This window comes from Meles meles, chromosome 18 (assembly GCF_922984935.1).
Source record: "Meles meles chromosome 18, mMelMel3.1 paternal haplotype, whole genome shotgun sequence".
NCBI classification, from domain to species: domain Eukaryota; kingdom Metazoa; phylum Chordata; class Mammalia; order Carnivora; family Mustelidae; genus Meles; species Meles meles.
Window position 1 is genome coordinate 17,076,260 of NC_060083.1, and position 13,797 is coordinate 17,090,056.

Below are 13,797 nucleotides of genomic sequence, written 5' to 3' on the forward strand. Positions count from 1 at the left end.
GTGGTGCTTTTTCATGGCCTGATTTGAAATAATAGGCAACATCTTAGGATCTTGAAAATGCTAGACTAGGAAAAGCTTCTGACCACTGTCCCCCAAGATGTACTTTGTAGAAGACCACGTTGGGAAACATTAATAGAAATGCCAAGAAAAAGCATTCTTAGGCAAATAAGGTTGGAAATTGCTGTACCTTCTCTTGAGGAAAAAATATCACAAAGTATATTTCTGTATTAAAGGCACTTCTGTAAAGAAAACAGTTTAATTTTATTTAATATCAGATACTTCCCAAGTTTATTTTCTGCAAGACACACAAGCACTTTTGGGACAATGTATGGTTAAAAAACAATATTCCTCAATTTGTTAGATTCTACTCTAGATCATCCTTAAAAAAAAAAAAAAAAAAATGACACGAAGACTGGTTGATGTTCTCTCCCCAAAGATGAGGGAGCTGGTCCTAATTGTCTTCTGTGAGCAGATTTTCTGATTTCAGCTGAGTCTTCCTTGTGTTGTCCAAGTTCAGGTTTTGGTATTTTCTTTTAAAAAAGCCACACTAAAACAAACAAGGGGAAGTCCCATTACAGACCTAAGATACCCGCTTGTTTTAGAAAACCATTATCTAGTTGTTGCCAAAATAGCACCTATACTCCTCTGCTTTTCACATCTCCTCTGAATCTCTCCCTGATTATCTGATCCTTCAGGATCTGTTTGTTTTTTTTAAATCAGGAACTACTATATTTTTAAAATTTTTTTAATTTAAATTCAGTTAACTAACATATAGTACACCATTAGTTTTTGATGTAGTGTTCAATGATTCATTAGGGGCATATAACACCGAGGGCTCTTCACAGCAGGTCCCCTCCTTAATGCCCATCACCCAGTTACCCCATCCCCCCACCTCCTCCTTTCTGTGACCCTCAGTTTGTTTCCTGGAGTCAAGAGTCTCTCGTCATTTGTCTCCCTCTCTGATTTCTTCCCATTCACTTTTCCCTCCCTTCCCCTATGGTCCTCTGCACTATTCCTATGTTCCACATATGAGTGCAACCATACGATAACTGCGTTTCTCTGACTGACTTATTTCACTTAGCATGACACCCTTCAGTTCTATCCACATTGATGTAAATGATAGGTATTCATCCTTTCTGATGGCTGAATAATATTCCAGTGTATATATGGACCATATCCTCTTTATCCATTCACCTGCTGAAGGACATCTTGGCTCCTTCCACAGTTTAGCTATTATGGACCTTGCTGCTATGAACACTGGGATATATGTACCCCTTCTTTTCATTACATCTGTACAAGATCCATCTTAAATGCTGCCTTTCCACAAGCCTTTTCTGGTGCTCATTCTCCAGTCAGAAGTGAAAAATCACCTTCCTATTAAGTCCCCAAACTCCTTAACTTTTTTAACTTAACTAATTCTGCAAAGTATTATAGTTTCAGCTGTAATGCATCTTATTTATATAAAAATATGCAGCCTACTATGGATAGTATGGCCTCCTACATCAAGAAACTCACAGTCTAGGAGCACTTGGCTGCCTTAGTGACTCTTGATCTCAGGGCTGTAAGTTTGAGCCTCATGCTGGGTGTAAAGATTGCTTAAAAATAAAAAAGTCTTAAAAAAAGAAACTCACAATCTAGTAGGAACAAAAATAATTACAATACAGTGTGATGACTGCCACTCGGAAGGGTTTCCAGAAAAAAGCTTGTTCACAGGAAAAGCATATAACTCAGCTTAGAGACTGAAGAATCTCTGGACTGAGATTTAAGGGAAGAGTGTGAACAAGGTGGAAAAGTGGGAAAAGGCATGGGTGTGGAGGGACACCAGTATAGATAGCAAGCACAGAAACACAAACTTAGTTCCATGTGTTCAGAGGAAAAAGTGAGACTTAAGGGTGGAGAGGGGAAGAGGCCACAGAGTGAGGGTCGTGAAAGCAGCAAAAAAGTTTGAACGTTAAAACAGGGGAAGGAAAGTAAAGGATTTAAATAGGGTAATGATCATCATATCTGTTTTAGGAAAATCTCTCTGTACTATAATATTTCACATGAATAGAACTGACCTGGAATAGGATGATTATAATCAGAGTCAAAGCCAGAAGGCCACAACCACTGCTTATAATAATGATAATGAAGACAGGCAAATAACGCTCCTCTTTCAGGAAGATGATCGTGATCTGGAACAAGACAAGGAGATCATCCAATAAGTCTGCTAAAGGAGATGAGAAAAAAATTCTACATGTTATTTTAAGGAACAAAATAGGAGAACTTGGCAACATTCTGTATATTGACTGAGGCTGACAGTAAAACAAAAAGCAAAACATTTCTTGATTGCATCATCTAAAATTATCTAATGAGACTTCCAGTTTCTGATCCTGCATGTAGACTGCATGATGGGCACCACTCCATACTAACAAGTACAAAGCTGAACAGACTGAAAAATCAACAACTCTTGAGTTTCTAAGAGAGAGAAGACACTTGGCAAACTGCTGCCTCTAAGACTGGTGAGGGAGAAAGACAAATATAGGGAGTAGAGTCTTCCCAGTGCTGGTGTAAGAAAACCTGATCTGTAATCAATGAATTATAAGAAGCTCAGTATTGACAACTCTCAGAGTTAAAAACCCAAGGGAACCCAGTCATAATGGAGCCCCCACAATACTATAAGGTTTTCTTCCAGGAGCTTTACCAGGTTCCTACAGTAAATACTGGAGAAAAATCCCTCTGTGCTTCTGGCAAGGGGAGAGGAAAAGGAACCATTTTGAAATAGGCCAGAGCACTCTGTCTGGCCTACCCTCAGGGGAAACTAGTTAATTAGAGCCTGACCTGCTAAGGTATTACCAGGGCCTAACTGACCTGGCGTAAGGGAAATACCCAACTCAAGCCCATTCTAGGGATCCTGTCCCATCTAAGGGGGTTAAAAAAAAATGAGAAATCCTTGTGAAGTTCACAGCCCAGAGGCATAGGCTCACTAAAAGACTGAAACCTAATCATAGAATAGTAGAGCACTTCCCTCCCCACACCTCACCACATTAGTAAAGACCTATTTACAGCAGTTCTTTTTACCTGGTACATCATGTCCAGCTATCAAGAAAAAATTATCGGGAAAAAAAAAAAGAAAAGAAAAAAATTATAAAACATACAAATAACACAATTTGAAGACACAAAGCAAGCATCAAAACCAGACAGAGAAAGGATGTTTGAATTATCAGACCTGAAATTTAAAACAATTATGATTAATATGGTAAGGGCTCTAATGGATAAAGTAGACTGCATGTAAGAACAAAGACAAAGAACAGAGAGGTAATTAAGCAGCGAAGGAAACCCCAGGAAAGAACAAGACAGACAGAGAGACAGAAAGAAAGAAGGAAAGAACAGAACCAAAAGATATGCTAGAGATTTAAAAAAACAAACAAACAAACATTGTAAGAGAAATGATGAATGCCTTTGATGAGCTCATTAGTAGACTGGCATGGCTGACGAAAGAATCTCTGAACTAGATACACGAAAAGAATCCATGAAAAGCAAAGAGAACAAACACTGGATGGAAAAAACACACCAACAACAGCACAATAAAATTATCTAAGGAACAAAATACTTCCAATTATTTTGGTCTGTCAGGAGATCTGTTAAGGATTCTTTGACAGTTTAACGGAAGTCTCAGAGAATTACAATCTCCAGGTTTCAGAGAATACTGAAAGATAGAAAATCAGGTCTACATCCAGCTATGCCACTCTGTGTCCTTGAGCTCCAAGCTCCTCTTCAAAATGATGACCGATTTCAAATAATCTCTATGTCCTTTTCAACTCTGTTCTGACAGCTCTTTCGACCTTGCACAAATCCCACATGAAATATATCACAAAGATACTGGTCTGGTCATCACCAAACTAAAGTGTATGTTACCTCAAAGACAAAATGGCACCCATGTACACTCCAGTTGACCCTTCGACAACACAGGTTTGAACTGTTTAGGTCTGCTTATGTGCAGATTTTTTTTGGATAAACACAGTACTGTAAATGTATCTTTTATGATTTTCTTAACATTTTCTTTTCTCTAGCTTACTTTATTATAAGAACAGAGTATTTAATATAGTAAGGCTTCTGGTTCACAGTATCCTATTAGTAAAGTTCTGGGGGAGTTAAAAGTTATACATGGGTTTTTGACTATGTGGGGAGTTGACACCACTAACCCTTGTGTTGTTCAAGAGTCAGTTGTACTTACAGAGTCCTTCAATCAGAAGCCAACTCCAGCATTGTTGTCTAAAGGCTGTCTTAATTTTAGGAGTCTAAGCCCTCTTCTCACTAATAGGACTCAGCTGGAAAGCTCAGGGGACACTGCTTCCCAAGTGAGACTCAGTTATGGCCTTCCCATGGCCAGAGCTTCCCAGGACTTAAGTGGGGTCCGAGGGCCACCAAGACTTCTCTGCCTGCCCAAAACACTGAGCTCCTTTCATGCACATGTTTAGGCACCAAGGTCAGGAGGCCTTTGGAGATCATTTCTATATGAGTTGGAAAGGTGGACAAATTTACCTTTAAGATTTTTTTTATTTTTGTGCGTGTTCACATAGGCACTTATGCAAGCAGGGAAAGGCAGAGGAAGAGGGAGAGAATCTTTAGTGGATTCTGTGCTGAGCACAGAGACTGATGAGGGGCTCCATCCCTTGACACTGAGATCATGACCTGAGCTGAAACCAAGAGCTGAATGCTCAACTAACTCAACCACTCAGACACCCCTGAACAAATTCACCTTTAAGGCCTCTTCCAGTTAAGTTATAAATGCCGGTTGACCCTCCAGGTAACTATTTAATTCACATGTAGTGGAGGTTAATAGGAGTAAGTTCTGGGCCTTGCAAATAGGGAGGGAGCAAAGCAACAGAGAGGGAGGAAGAAAAAGAAGAAAGCTGGTTTTTCTTCTATGGAAGAGTGAGGTGGAGGGCAGTGGGGAAGGACTTGAGAATCTGGGTTTAGGAAAGTAATGAAAGAAGTCCCAAGGTCATAGTGATGTAACGGGACAGATTTCAGCAGAAGAAATGCTCCTCTTTCTCAAAGTCTCTTCCCCCTTTCCTCCTCTAAACCCACAAGTTCCAAATTTGACATAAAGCTACCCTGGTTAAGATGGAGAGAGAAACAGGACACAGAATACTAGTGCTTGTAGTCAAACACTGATGGTGGCCTACCCAACAACCATTCTCTCCTTTTAATTTTCATTCAGAAATCATGACTGGTCTAAGCTAATCACGACAGAGCTATTCCCCGTTGCCAGTGATTGACATGAGAGCCAGTTCTCACTGAAAAGATGTAAAGAGATAGCTGCTGGGAGTTTTTAGGAAAATTTCCCTCCCTAAAAAGGGAAGACACACTTAGAAAAATTCCTTTTGCATCTACTGATCTCTTGCTTCCTATTTTGTATCCTGCCATATGAAGAAACAGCACTGGGAAAGGTGGCATCTTTGTGCTGGCTACAAGGGAAGGCGGCACCAACACAGATGGTAGGGCACAAGATTCAAAGGAGCCAGGCCCTTGACCAGACAAATAACAGATGCCTTTATGGTACATTAGTGGAAGTCTTCCCTTACTTGCAGATGGATACATTACTTGCACTTGGATACATGGCTATTTATACTCATAGGTTCACGCTACCTTATTTGCTTATTGTCAGGAACAACTTAATACTTTGCTTAGGGTGCTGAATTTAAAGGAAGGAAAATAATTATTGGGAATCTTTGTACAGAAATGAATGCATCACTAAGAGAGGGAAATAAATTATTTATAAATATGTGCATATACGAAACTGTTAATCGTAACACTCTTTGTGAAGAAATTGGGGACATAAGGGGGGTGAGGAACCATTATTTTTCATTTGATATTTTTCTGTAAGGCTTGGATTTTCTTGCTGTTCTTTTTTTTTTTTTTTTTTTAACTGGGCAGTGGTAGGGGCGCCTGGGTGGCTCAGTGGGTTAAGCCTCTGCCTTTGGCTCAGGTCATGATCCCAGGGTCCTGGGATCAAGCCCCGCATCGGGCTCTCTGCTCAGCAGGGAGCCTGCTTCCCCCCCCCACCCGCCTGCCTCTCTGCCTACTTGTGATCTCTATCAAATAAATAAATAAAAATCTTAAAAAAAAATAAACTGGGCAGTGGGATAATGGAGCGATTCTTTCTTCCATATTATTTTCTGTATTAGAAATACTTAAAAATAAAAAGGAAATGTTATTTCTGACATGTCTGGAGAATTGTTCCTTTCTCCTCCTCCAGAAAAGAAATCAGAGGATCTAATATTTAGAAATCCAGTGTCACTCTCTTGACATTCCCTCCAGTAATGATCGTGCCTGACCAACGGGCCCACAGATGGATTATCTCTCAAGTTAGTCGCTGCTGCCAGCTGACACTTAACCATATCTAGTTTAAGTGTCAACAAGATTACTTAGCCCATAGATCACAGACATCAGTTTGACTTGTGGTCACACTTTTGCAAAAGAAATCCCAAGAGTCCTACTATTTAATTTAAAATTTAAAAAAGAATTGCACATTCCTGAGTAACTGGTTAATATAAACGCTGACACTGTACACACAAAAGATGATAATTTCTCATTTAGCGTATTTTAAAGATACCTTTTTCAAATTAAAGTATACATAGCTGTTGATTACAGCCTAGTTATTTCGCCTTAGTCCTCTTATTCAATTGCCATTTCAAAGATGGAAACACTGAGGAAAAAGCTGACTAATTCAAGGTTCCAGAGGCAGATGGCGGTAGAGTCAAAATCAGAGGTGGCAAGACTGAAAACAGGAAGAGCTGCCTGTACAGAGACTCTAAGGCTAGGCATAGTTCTCCCCAGAACACTGCTCAGAAAACCAGAAAATAGCCAGGGATTACCTCAGTTCTGTGGTTCTCTGCATTCAGCCCCTCATACAGAGATTTGTCAAAATAGATTTCACCAAGGATCTGCAGTTCATTTACACCTCTTGGTAACTGTAAGATGGAGGGTAGATAAAAACATATTTTAGACACAGACTTACTGTTTTGAACAGTATCTTTTTCTTTAAACGTGTTCCTTCTCCTGTATTCCTTTGTCTAGTTAGCTGTCTTAGCAATCACAAAGTTACCAAAGCAAGAAACCTACAATCATTCCCCAATTTCTTTTCCTATACACTTTACCTCATGTCACAGCCTCACTCACCAGCCCCAATTCAGTTCTTGACAATTCTTTTTTTTTTTTCTTTCCTCACATCTGTCCCTTTTCTCCATTCTTCATTGCTACTCCTTCAGTTCAGATATCATCATTCTTACCTGGATCACTGTGAGGAGTTAAACTTCATCCTAATGCCCACTTTAGAATGAGTGACCAGGAAATGCCTCTCTAAGAAGGTAACATTGGAGCTAAATATAAGAAACCATGCAAATGAAGATACAGGGGAAGAACAGTGAGAGGAGGGAGAGCAGAGGCAAAGATCCTGTGGCCAGAATAATATTGGAGAAACAGAAAGGACAGAATAGCTGGAGTATACGAAGTGGGAAAGAGCCGAGTACTAGGAGATAAAGTTGAAGAAGCAGAGACTAGATCATACAGTGCCTTGCAGGCCATTGATAAAGTATGTGTTTTACTCGGGGTGCATTCAAATGTAACTCTTTTCTTTTCAGAGCCATGGCACAATGTTTACTTTAAAATAGCTGTTACGTGAAGAAAGATTTGTAGAGGGCATGGCAAGAGCAGAGACAGGAGGAAAAGACTGCTTACTGCAACGGCCTGGGCAAGAGATGGTGGCCTGAACTACAACAGTAGCACTGGAGATGGAAAGAAGTGAATGGCTTTATAACATATTTTGGAGATGGAATGATGGAGCTTGGGGCTGGAACAGATGTGGGGATGTAGGAAAGGAAGAAGTCACACGTATCTCCTATGTTAAGTAACTACAGTCACTTATTACAGTATATTACCCCAAGTAATTGTGTAAAGAACAGATTGGGGCAAAAGGTTAATCAAGACACCTGTTTTGGACATGTTACATTTGAGATGCTATTAACTTTTCTCGGACAGAAAGCCGATGCACATATGCAGCAGAACAATCAAATCTGAAGCATTCACCATCTCAAGTACCTGCTGAGATTGATTCAAGGAGAGCTCTGCAGCCACCGTTACATTTTCTTTATTTGAAGTGATGGTGCAGTTCACTGAATACCATTGGTCCACATACTGAAAAGGAAACTCTGATTACAGTTAGCACTATCCCCTTTTGAGTGAAAAAGCAGAAAACTTTAACGCTTAGTACGCAGAGCACGTTCAAGTTCCAGAATAGAGGGTGCGAACAGGTTCAGCGCTCACCTTGGCTCAAGCAAAGCCGCAACCGTGGCTGACTTGACCCAGAGAAGAGGCTAAGCAGAGCCTGGAGGCCACCCTGCATTCGCTTTCAGCAGTGAACGCCAGCAGCAGTAGCCCTGCGCCACTCACATCACCCGCTTCAAGCCCTCCTCCCTCCCTAACCTCTCGGGACGGCCGCGCTCACCCAAACGGGGTCTTTCCCACATTCTTTCTCCAGACGGTAGTTGCACTTAGTGTTGGCCTGAAACGAGAGCGGTGACAGTACGGATAAGAGGATGCCAAACTGCCAGTCACCCACCCTCTTCCCCTCCCGCGGGACCCGTAGTGATGCGCATGCTCACGGCCGGACGCTAGGACCCAGCAGTCAGGCCCGCCCGTGCGTCTGTCTTAAGGAAGTCTCGCGGTGTTTGCATTTGAATCTCCGGGCGGGTGCCGACCATGGCGGCGTCACGCCAGCGACTCGGGAATCGCCTCTTCCGAACGTATGGGGCTGTGGGCGGCGGGAGGCCGCGGCGGCGGCTAGACCGGGCAGTCGCGCAGTGGTTCCCGCCGCAAGACCGGAAGCGTTTTTTCAGCAGCAGCAATAGTAGCAGCGACGCTAGCAGCGGCGGCCCCTCGGGGTCTATCGCTTCCGACGATCCCGACGACCCTGACTTCCTCGGCGTTCCGGTAGGTCAGCGGCGGAGGCGCTCTGGCGGTCAAGCCTCTAAGGACTGGCCAAGTCTGATCGTGACTCCACGACGCCTGAGGCTGCGAGCTCGGCCTCCGCAAAAGTGCAGCACCCCCTGCGGCCCGCTTGGACCGCCGCCCTTCCCTAAAGGCAACCCCGGCCGCCTCAGCCCGGACCTCAGTACGTGCAACCAGACCGGGGACGGCGGCGAGCTGGGCACCAGTGCTTCCCTGTTCAGCAGTCTGGCCTCTCCCGGCCCCGGCCCCTCCGCCTCTCTGGATGCGGCCTCCGAAGTTCCGAGCGGCTTCCACCTCCCAGCAGCCTCCCCGGACTCAACATCCCTCCATGGCTTCCAGGAGGCAGCAACGGGAGGAAGCAGGTTCAGCAGACTGGCCCACCAAGCCCATGCCAGCCTCAGGTCAGCTCTCTTTAGTCTTATGGACTCTGGAAACCCTGAAGATTCTGAGTTTGGGGCAGGTGGGAAGAATATGAGAGAGTCTTGCTGTGAAAGGGAAGGGGCTGGGAAGAGGTTGGAGAGGCCAGGTTTATCAAGCATCGGTAAGAAGAGGGCCACAGACCAGGACTCCTGTCAAGAGACTGGGTCTCAAGGGGCTGCCCAGATGGACGAGGAGGCAGATGGTTGCAAGGGCTGTACTGTACCTGGGGAAATCAACAGGTTTGAGAGAACTGGGCCTAGGCGAAAAAGGAAACTTCAGGAAACAGTAGAAACTTCCCTTCTCCATTATCACCAGTTTAAGAAGAGCCAAAATATGGAAAAAGACTCATTCCTCACCCAGGACCTGACTGATTTACAGAACGCCTGCTCGTGGACCAAAGCCAGGGCTTCCTTCAGTTTCCACAAGAAGAAGATGGTGACTGCTGTGTCAGAAGTATGCAGCAGCCACACCATTGCCAGTTCTCTCTCTGAGTCCCTCATATCCGAATATTCAGACCCTCCTGTTATGAACAGAACAAATAGTGCTCTGTCTCCTTGGCACTGCTCTTCCATGTATTTGCTAACCCCCTTAAAGACACTACATGTCACAGACAAAAAGGCATCTGATGCTGAGAAAGTTTATGGGGAGTGCAATCAGGAAGGTCCTATCCCCTTTAGCTATTGCCTTTCCACAGAAAAATTGGAGTGCTGTCAGAAGATTGGGGAAGGAGTGTTTGGAGAAGTGTTTCAAACAGTTGCTAATCACACACCTGTTGCCCTAAAAATCATTGCTATTGAAGGACTAGATTTAGTCAATGGAGCCCATCAAAAAACTTTTGAGGAAATTCTGCCAGAGATAATCATCTCCAAAGAGTTGAGCCTCTTGTCTGATGAGGTATGCAACCGTACGGAAGGCTTTATTGGTTTGAACTCGGTGCACTGTGTTCAAGGATCTTACCCTCCCTTGCTTCTCAGAGCCTGGGACCATTATAACTCAACTAAAGGGTCTGCAAATGACCGGCCTGACTTTTTTGAGGAAGACCAGCTCTTCATTGTACTGGAATTTGAGTTTGGAGGGACTGACTTAGAGCAAATGAGAACGAAGTTGTCCTCCATGGCTACTGCAAAGAGCATCCTACACCAGATCACAGCATCCCTTGCGGTGGCAGAGACATCACTGCACTTTGAGCACCGAGACTTACATTGGGGGAACGTGCTCTTAAAGAAAACCAGCCTCAAAGAGCTCCACTACACCCTCAATGGGAAAACAAGCACTATCCCCACCCGTGGAGTGCAAGTCAATATCATTGACTACACACTGTCACGGTTGGAGCGGGATGGGATTGTGGTGTTCTGTGACATTTCCACAGATGAGGACCTATTTACAGGTGAAGGTGACTACCAGTTTGAGATCTATAGGCTAATGAGGAAGGAGAACAACAACTGCTGGGGTGAATATCACCCTTACAATAATGTGCTCTGGCTCCATTACCTAACAGATAAGATTCTGAAACAGATGACCTTCAAGATCAAATGTAACACCCCTGCCATGAAACAAATGAAGAGAAAGATCCAGCATTTTTATAGGACAATGCTGAACTTTAGCTCTGCCACTGACTTGCTTTGCCAGCACAGTCTATTTAAATAAGCCAGAGGTGCCTTACTGGCCCAAACTGAGAGGACACTGGTCGTAAAGCCCCTGATGCTATTTTCAATCTCCATCCCCAGAGCAGGGTGGAATTCCCATTCTAAATGTTTCTAGAAATTAACAAATGTTCTTTAAAAATAAACTATACCTGGGAACAAATGATTACAATTTATAAGCCCTCTTTCTGTCAACAGACTCCATTCTGTAAATGCCTTTCCATATATTCATTTTTGAACCTTGACATTTCATAAACCCTGAGCAAAAAAAAAATTCAGGAAAGCCAAAGGCCTCAACTTTCATAGTGATCAGAGCCTGTGGCTGTGGGTATCATAAGGGAAGTCAACTGAGAGCAAAGGGGCTGTAGCAAAGCAGAGACAGGGACAGACTGGAGGGAGGAAAGATGGTAAATTTATAGGGAGAAGGGCAAGAAATACCTTTTTATCAAGCTTATTTGTCAATTACAAAGAAGCAGAATTTATCAGTTTTTCAAAGGGAAAATAAATATGTCCATGGGTATTAAAAAGGTTTGAATTTTTGCTTATTTTTCATCAAGGGAAGGAAAACTGAAATGTTGTTTTAAGAACCGAATGGTTGCTATTTCTTGTGAACATGACTGGTAATTTACTCCTAATGTGTTCCTAAATTAACTAAACTTGTTTTTACTCCTTTCTTAGGATTCTAGTTTTATACCTTTAAGAATCCACAGTCACTCTGGAAAGAGATGTGATTGTGATAAAAAACAAAAGAAAAAAAAAAAACTTCTAAGTACCTGAATCTTCGTCAGGTTTTTCACTCTTATCAACTGGAGACCTTGTAATTTGATTGGAACACAAATTTGCAGCTGGAATACAGCTCCGAAGAGATTTTCCCCATGTATCTACAAAAAAAAATCAGAGAATGGGAAATCAAAATGGTGTTGTTTTGCCACCTGTAACTTTGCAATAATAAGCATTAAGCACTTACATTGAAAAGGATTTCTTTGTAGACAGAAAGCCCCTGGCTTGTGTTCATGTACATCACTGAAGGTCTGCAAATGAGAGGACATTTGTTAGGCCTCAATGCCCCTTTCTTTCAAATGAGCTTGAATGCTACCAGTTGGATACACTAGGACAGAGGGCACCATATCCTTAAGAAGAATCAAAGCTGAATATCAAAATGTAAAGTGGTGGTAGGGCAGTTCAGGTAGAAATATTTGAATTCTGTATATTTGGGCTGGTTCTGTGTCTAATTGTTAATCCTTGGTGGCCTTACTTTTCGCCTTCCTTCTTTCCCAATCCCACAGCGCCTCTCTTCCCTCCTTAGTATTACATCAGTAAACTTTAGTATTAAGACCAGTTGGTACTGCTCCTCCCTTGATTACTACCATGGGGTTTCTAGGGCCAAACTTCATCCCTTAGCGATCAGTGGGAGCCTGGATTTTAGGCAGACTCCTGTCCGAGATGGGGAATGCTCACATCCACTCTGACCACCTGAAGCTGCAGGTGTTGGCCCCTTGGACGTACTTACTTCGGAAGAACTGCGGTGAAGGCATGCTTGAATTGAAGGCTGTGGCTCTGTTTGACTGAAGAATTTCTGTCATTGAAACTAGGAAATAAGAGTGTCAGTTCACAGCTCACCCACTTTGTACACAGCTGCTTATATACCTTGGCTTCTCGGGGTCAGGAAAAGTCAGATAAAAGATGCTTGAAGATAAATAATTAGAGTGCAGAAGACTTGCTAGAAGACCATAGTTGCAGAAACATTGGTTTAAAAGGGGTTTCTTGATCTTGACAATAATGACATTTTGGGCCAAATAATTTTTTGTGAGAGACCATCTTGTATACTGTATAATGTTTAGCAGCATCCCTGGCCTCTATCCACTAGATACCAGAAGCATTCCCACACCCCATAAGTTGTGGCAACCAAAAATGCTTTCAGGCATTGCCCCTGATGGACAGAATCATCCCTGTTTGAGAACCCTTTCCCACCACTATACCCATACCCTACCCCCAAAACAGAAGTTTCACAGATGACGGGGCTTCTCTAAGTGAAATGACAGGAATAGAACCTCTGTCCAAGGCTCATTTACTAGATTATACCATAGTTTTGCTTTGTGTGTCAATAAAAGGACATTTTAAACAACTCTGATAACAAGAAGGGAAAACCAAGCCACTGCAGCAGCACAGATTCCTTCTGTGGGTTCACTGAGGCTCTTCCTGGGCAGTGACGGAGCCACAGCTCTTACACATGCACATGGGAGGGAGACTTTTTCCAGGGCCACAGCCTGGGCCTGCAGGGACATAGGGCTCACTTACTTGGTGACTGTCACAGTGATATCAGCTGTCCTGTTTGGAAAGGCATTCTCCTCTAGCTGCCAAACTACTGAAAAGTTTGCCTATTTAAAAAAAGGGAAAAGAAAAGCTCACTTGAATCCTCTCTACCACTCACAATTCAAACTGCTTCCTACTAACAAAACTGACCTGGGAAACAATTCATATGCCTCACATTTTTTAGCACAGCATGCCTCCACATCCATTATTCCACATAAGCATCACAATGTCAATATGGAGTAAGCAGGGCAGACAGCATTATTCCTCTTTCACAGTTGAGGAAACCGTTTCAGAGCACGGCACAAAGATCATCAGTGGCAGATGAGGGACTCACTCACCACTAGTAGCTTTGGGCCTGCTACTCTTCCCATACTACTCCCAACTTCACTCTGCTGTATGGGGCTGAGTCAACAGTTTGTGGCTGTATCCC

The 13,797-nt window shown here is 43.0% G+C and overlaps 1 protein-coding gene across 3 annotated transcripts in view; it reads right to left on the reverse strand.

Annotated features, from left to right (window-relative positions):
* Nucleotides 1–242: 242 nt before the first annotated feature.
* Nucleotides 243–13,797, reverse strand: part of ITGAE (integrin subunit alpha E) — a 62,849-nt gene continuing 49,294 nt past the window's right edge. Inside the window, exons 23-31 of one of the 3 annotated variants that reach the window (XR_006815966.1) lie at nucleotides 13,353–13,432; nucleotides 12,565–12,642; nucleotides 12,022–12,085; nucleotides 11,828–11,935; nucleotides 8,489–8,545; nucleotides 8,083–8,178; nucleotides 6,861–6,956; nucleotides 2,058–2,206; nucleotides 243–547 (exon numbers count right to left, since the gene is read on the reverse strand). Coding sequence is in view for 2 of the 3 variants with exons in the window: in XM_045985851.1 (XP_045841807.1) it covers nucleotides 452–547; nucleotides 2,058–2,171; nucleotides 6,861–6,956; nucleotides 8,083–8,178; nucleotides 8,489–8,545; nucleotides 11,828–11,935; nucleotides 12,022–12,085; nucleotides 12,565–12,642; nucleotides 13,353–13,432 (789 nt within the window). In the remaining variant the exon portion in view is untranslated. Of the gene's footprint in view, nucleotides 548–2,057; nucleotides 2,207–6,860; nucleotides 6,957–8,082; nucleotides 8,179–8,488; nucleotides 8,546–9,266; nucleotides 9,635–11,827; nucleotides 11,936–12,021; nucleotides 12,086–12,564; nucleotides 12,643–13,352; nucleotides 13,433–13,797 lie in introns of those variants that run through there. The other 2 variants (XM_045985851.1, XM_045985853.1) reach the window with 2 other exon arrangements.